The sequence below is a fragment of the Numenius arquata genome, chromosome 7, assembly GCF_964106895.1.
Source record: "Numenius arquata chromosome 7, bNumArq3.hap1.1, whole genome shotgun sequence".
NCBI classification, from domain to species: Eukaryota; Metazoa; Chordata; class Aves; order Charadriiformes; family Scolopacidae; genus Numenius; species Numenius arquata.
The window spans coordinates 62,206,247-62,212,246 of record NC_133582.1 but is presented as its reverse complement, the minus strand read 5'-3'; the positions used below and the strand labels follow the sequence as shown (position 1 = coordinate 62,212,246).

Genomic DNA, 6,000 nt, shown 5'->3' with positions numbered 1-6,000 from the left:
CCCCGGCGAGGAGCGAGGGGCCGGGGGCCGGCAGGGTGTCCGCCTCGCCACCGCCCCCTCAGCCGCGGGCCTCGGCCCAAGCTCCAGGGGGCTCCGCCGGACCCTCGCTGCCCGCCCCGGGGCGGGGAGGCGAGCTCTGGGGCCGCCCGCTGGCGGGCGAGGGGAAGGGGCGGCGGCGAGGGCAGGCGGAGGGCGGCGGCTCCGCCCCGGCAGCGGGGTGACGGGGCTCCTCTCCGCCGCGGCGGCGGGGACGGCGGCAGCCGGCAGCGGCGGCGGGGTCTGCCTTTGGCCGCCAGCGGGGACCCAGTGCTGCCCCGCTGCGCCCGCCCGCTCCATCGCACGCTGTTGTCATGGAGGAGCCAAGATGGCGGCCCTGGCCTACACCTTGGGCAAGCGGGAGATCAACTACTACTTCAGCGTGAGGAGCGCCAAGGCGCTGGCGCTGGGCGCCGTCCTGCTCCTCACCGCCTGCCACGCCGCCTCCCGCCGCTACCAAGGTGAGGGGGCGGCCGCGGGCGCTCCGCGGGGGGCCGCGGCTGGCGGGCAGCGGGAGGCGGAGCCCCGGAGACCGCGGCCGCGCAGGGAGAGCGGCGTGTCTCCCCCCGTTCACCCCGGAGCAGCCGCGGCGGGGCCGGGGGGCGGCGGGGGCCGCCGGCGTCCCTCGGCCCCGGCGGGCTGGGACAGGTCGGTGGCGGCGGCGGGAGGCGAGCCGGGGAGACGGCGGCGGCGGGACCCGGCCCGCAGGGCCCGACCGCGGGGTCTTCAGGGACCTGCCGCCGGGCGGGCGGGGGCTCGGGCGAGTGTGAGTGTGGCGAGGGAATGTTTTCCCTGCCGGCACCAGGCGGCCCTGAGGGCCCGGCCTGCGGGGTGTGTAGCGGCGGCGCGGCCGCAGGTGAAGTGCGGGGGTAGAGCGTGACTTCCCCGTCACTTGTTCCCGTACAGGGTGATTAACAACCTTTACCTGGCAATTAGTGATTAATGTCTTAATGGGTGTAAGGCTTGGTGTGTGTTTTTAGTGCTTGAACCTCAAGCGTAACAAAATCCAGCCTCTCTGGTGGGTGAAGCGGAATAAAGGGCTGTTTGGTTTCACGGGGTGTTGGTGGCCACAGACAAGCCCGTGACCCAGACCCGGGCTCTGTCGCTGGTGGCCGTGACAGGGCTGTGCCAGGGGCCATGGCGGTTATGGGGCAGCTTTGCTGATCCCTCCTCTTTTGGGTTGTTTTGGCCCCGAAGCTGTGAATCTTGGCACGATGCGCAAATGCTAATGGAACTGCTGAAGGAAATATTTTCTTGTTTCCAGTTCACGGTAAAAAAAAAATATTGTATGTTTTTGTGGGTAAATCAAAAAGTTGATCCAAAGGGAGATCGCCACGACTGTTCATTCTGGGACAGCTGGCATCCTCATGTCCTCACGCTTGCTGCCAGCGTCCCTGGAAGATGAGGCTGAGGCAGTTTGTTGCGGAAATGGGAAAAGGGGTAGGGAGCCTTTAACATGGATACAGTTCCCCAGATCCACCCTCCGGCTGGCACGCGAGTACGGCTGATGAACTGGAGAGTACGGAGTTGCGAGACACAGAAGCATTTGCTGAGCTCCAGAGGAGCTCAAGCACGAAGAAATGGAACTTTCCTGTTGTGCTGAGTTCCTTAAGGCCCAAATCAGTCCCCAGACTAGATGGAAGGAGGATGGCAGGTGTGATGCTTTTTTTAAAGAGGGATTGTGAGACTGACCTCAGAAAACAGAGGCTGCCCAATCGAGCAGGGTACAAGGAAACTGGAGTGTGTATAAATACAACATATGATGAGAGAGTTACACAGTATACAGTACAATATATGATGGGTTGAGTCACAGATCACAAAGCGGTGAGAATCAGCAGGCTTTTATGCAAGTTGATATGGTCTGTATGGATTTTCACAAAGCTTTCAGCCAAGTTCCTTTGCCTAAGGCTTCTAGTTTCTTTTATCTGTTACAGGATAAGAGAGAGGCTTTCCACTAACTAGTTAAATGATAGGGCATAGAGTGAGAGTGAATACAGAGTTACCAGTTTGGGCTCCTTTGAACAAATAACATTCAAAAGACACAAATAGTTTAGAGAAGGAGGGTGGAGCATGTCCAAGTTTTCAGGGCAGATAAAAGCACAGGTGCTTGGAGATCATTCTGCAACTCTTCAGTGACCCCAAACACCTGGAATTTAGCAAATGTTTTGGGCAATTAATGTAAAAGTTTCAGCTAATTTTGGCCTCAGTTGTGCAAATACATATGATGGACAGGAGCAGCCCAGGAAAACTTCCCTGTATAAAAGTTACTTGTGGGAGAAGATGCTGGACTGGGGTCGTGGAAAGTCAAATTCATGGTCAGGGAGATGGTCACACCCAGGGCTCGCTTACATTTTTTCCAAAACTTAGTCAATGAAGAGAAGTTAAGGGCTGTCTTTAACTTGCTCACAGCTTCTGTGAAGAGGTAATTGGACTAAATGTTTATATACTCTCCAGTGAAGTTAGTGCTGTGTATTTTTCAATTATTACCATATTTCAAAGGGACAGTCCTAAATCTCCTTTTAAATGTTGCAGTCTTAAAATCAGCACTAAGAGATACTGTTTAAAACTATGTTTTTATTTTGAATAATAGAGAGCAGTTGAATTTCAATTTCTGTGAAACAGAGAGTGTACGTTTTAGAGGTGTTGTGAAACGTAGACTGTTCTGGCACTGAGCAAAGATGTTGCGATTTCACAATTTCAGTGGAAAAAACATGTTTTTGAGGAATAATAAATTAGAATAACAAGCATAATAAAATTCAGAGAAATTATACTCTTTGTATAACTATACTGTAGTGTATCCAAGTGCAACATTTGATGACAATAAAAGGTATTATGTTGGAAGGATGATTTAAGCAAAGCTCAAAGGAAGGACTTAAAAATATTGGTCTGTGTAATGTCTATAGAATGGCATGTAGATTTCTTTTTATGAAGTTTTGGGGTTTTTGTTTTGTTCTGTTTGTTCTTTTAAGATCCCATGAATGGTTAAGAGGAGGGTGTGGTATATTAAACCAAGAGTGGTTCTATATTAAACCAAGCTCTGTGTTTCATTGCCTTAGTAAGACTTAGGCTTTCCTGGAGGTGTTGTCTTGGCCGTTTACTCTCTTGGCTCCTGTTTCAGTCTTGTTTTATTCTCCTCCCTCCTCTTCCCCCCAAAACTTCTACTATTATGTTTAAAGAGGGACATCAGACATCAGTAATGCTCCTAATGAGTTTCAATAGCTTTCTGACATTGCTTGGGAAAGTGGTAAGATATTTGGTATCTGGAGTTGGGAAAGAAGGTGTAACTTCTTGGTCTAAAATATTATCTTTATGCTTATGTATACAGTGTGTGATGTTTGGAATGTTACTCAGTAAACATGTTGTAGGATGGGGGATTGTTTTATTTGTGGGTAATTATGATGGGAGTGCTGTGGAGCACAGAGCTACCAAGCTTGGATCGTGAACTCAAGGTACAGAACATGTTCTCCTATGAAGAATTAGTAAACTAAGATTCTTCAGTCTTGAAAACTTGATTGAGGAAGGTTTGCTAGTGGTCTACAAACATGATAGGCATGAGTGCAAACTGTCTCTTTCTATGTAAGAACCAGGGAGTGCCAAGTAAATATTGTAGAACCATATTGGAAATAAAGGCAGGTGATTCTTCAAGCAGCAGCTGTGCATCTGGAAACCTATGGCAGAAGGATGCTGTGGATGCTAAAAAAATGAAGAGAAGACTGCATGACTGTTGGGAAGAAATCTGTGGAAGGTTCTACAAAATACATAGAAACTGTGTTCTACCCAAGGAGTCCCTGCACTGAACACAGCTGGAAGAATATCAGACAAGAACATAATGTTTACTTGCCCTCGTCTTCATCCCTGAGCATGGGCTGATGGCCCCTCTTGCAGGCAGAAAACCAGACTACACTGACCACTGGCCTGACTGGGGATAACTGTCCTTATTTTCTTACGCATCTTCCTCAGCAAATTAGTGGATTTCAGGAGTGTAATCAGTGGTGGATTTTCTTTTACATAGTTTGCTCTTATGTTACTCTGATAAATTTCCTAATTTTCATCACCTGCAAAGTGGAGGGGTTTGTAGCAGTAGCTGTAAAAACCGTAAATCACCTATTCTCATAATCTAATCACAAGCAACATGAGTTTGATAATTTTTTTATTATTTCCTGACAGTTTCATTTTTATGCATCTTCCTAGAAATGATAGTTTATATGTTTGAGAATCAAAGAAATTATGTTGCTTGAAAGCCAAAGTATGAAAACAGGATTTTATTTGAAATGATTGAGAAAAACTGAAACTATGGTCATTTTGAATGTACGATTTCTACTAGAAAAGTATCTGTCCAGCAGATCTGAGCTATGCCATCCTATTTAAGAAACAGGTAAAGGTTCAGCTTTTGGTGCCATCTGCTGTGTTCTGAGCTGCTGCCACAGAAGCTTTGGCAGCAGATCAGCTGCTGTCAGGTAAATAGAAGCTGGAAGAAGAGCAGAAAGACATTGATAAACTGCTTCTGGAAGATTTTTTTCTTTAATCTGTTCAGAAGTGGCACTGTACTGAATAATGAAACAGGCAGTGACTGGGGAAAAAAGATGCTCTTGCTGGCCTGGAGTGACCTGTACTGCTTGAGAGATGGGAGAGTGACAGAGCATACCTTTCTGGAAAGCTCTGGAGTTAAGCCTACATCTGTGGTCTCAGGGTGCTTTCATGAGAGCTTCCTGAAATGTTCGGAAGCGTGTGGCCCTCTCCATCTGGCCTTGTGCCACATCCCGTGCAGCTTCTTCCTTCCTGCAAGCAAATATTATGTTCTTCAGCCAGCAGTATCCGTGAGCTGCTCACTCTGGGCCTCTGCCTTCAAGATGTTCTTCGTGCACCCTGATGAGGAGAGAGCTAGAGTTTTGAAGAGGGAACTAAGAGGTTTGGGTGTCAGCTATACTTTAAACATGCATCTAGTTTTATGATTTTTGTAACATTTTTCCAGCTTCATGGATGGGAACCTGACTTTTCTGTTTCTCCAGGTGGATTGTGGAGGAGCAGGCAGCTGAGTGTCAGCTCACAAGCTAGAGTAGCATCATCATTGCTAGTGTTAATGCAGGAGTTATCGGAAAAACATCTGTGGTCATGCAGAATTATAAAGATCCTAGTTCCATATTTGTTGGAAATACGGTATGTTTCCCTCACCCATGTAATTATTAATGTTTTCTGAAGTTGATTACCTATAGGTTTAAAATGTTTATAGAAAAATTATTTCCATAGGGATACTACTGTCATTCTTCCCACTATTAAGAAATTATGGAAATAAATAATTTTCCCAATTATCCTATGTCCAACTCCAAAAACCCCAACAGCAACAACAAAGTTGATCCGGTGCATGTGAGAATTTGTTAGCTTTCACAGTGATGGTTGGACTAGGTGATCTTAAAGGTCCCTTCCAACCTAGACCATTCTGTGATCTCAGAACCGTAACTTCGGATGTGTTTTCTTATCAGAACGTTACACAGAAAACCTTTCTTTATCCACTATACCTTTTTCTTCCCATTTTTTTTAGTGATTGGACTGTGGTCCTGTTAAGCATAAGGGAAGTGATACCACGGCTCACTCTGTTTTTCTGAAAGGCTTTCCTATCGTGCTGATGTTGAGGGCTGTGAGTTCGGGTGTTAACAGACGTTGTTGTAACTTCCCATTCTTACAGCCCTGCACTCCTCGCATCTCTTCCTCTTCACCTGGTCGAATTTGCAGTTTTAGATAAAGCTTCAGATTTTCTCGTAGTAATGGAAGCAGACAGTCTGCCTCGTTATAACATGTGGCTTCCAGCAGCCCTGAAAATAAGTAGATAGAAATCACCTCGTTCTTTAGGATTAGAGCAAGTTTTGGTGGAGTATAAGAGCAGTTCTCGTTGAGTTTAACGAAGATGCGGTTTCACAGAGGGTGTTAAGTGTAGGTTATATTACGTTGTGCGTGCACAAGCTAATA

General features: G+C 47.3%; 1 protein-coding gene across 1 annotated transcript in view; it reads left to right on the top strand.

Annotated features, from left to right (window-relative positions):
• The first annotated feature begins 221 nt into the window (after window positions 1–221).
• The window catches only part of CASD1 (CAS1 domain containing 1), a 28,282-nt gene continuing 22,503 nt past the window's right edge, over window positions 222–6,000 (top strand). Inside the window, exon 1 of the mRNA XM_074150481.1 lies at window positions 222–497. Coding sequence (XP_074006582.1) covers window positions 365–497 — 133 coding nt within the window. The 5' untranslated portion in view covers window positions 222–364. The remainder of the gene's footprint in view (window positions 498–6,000) is intronic.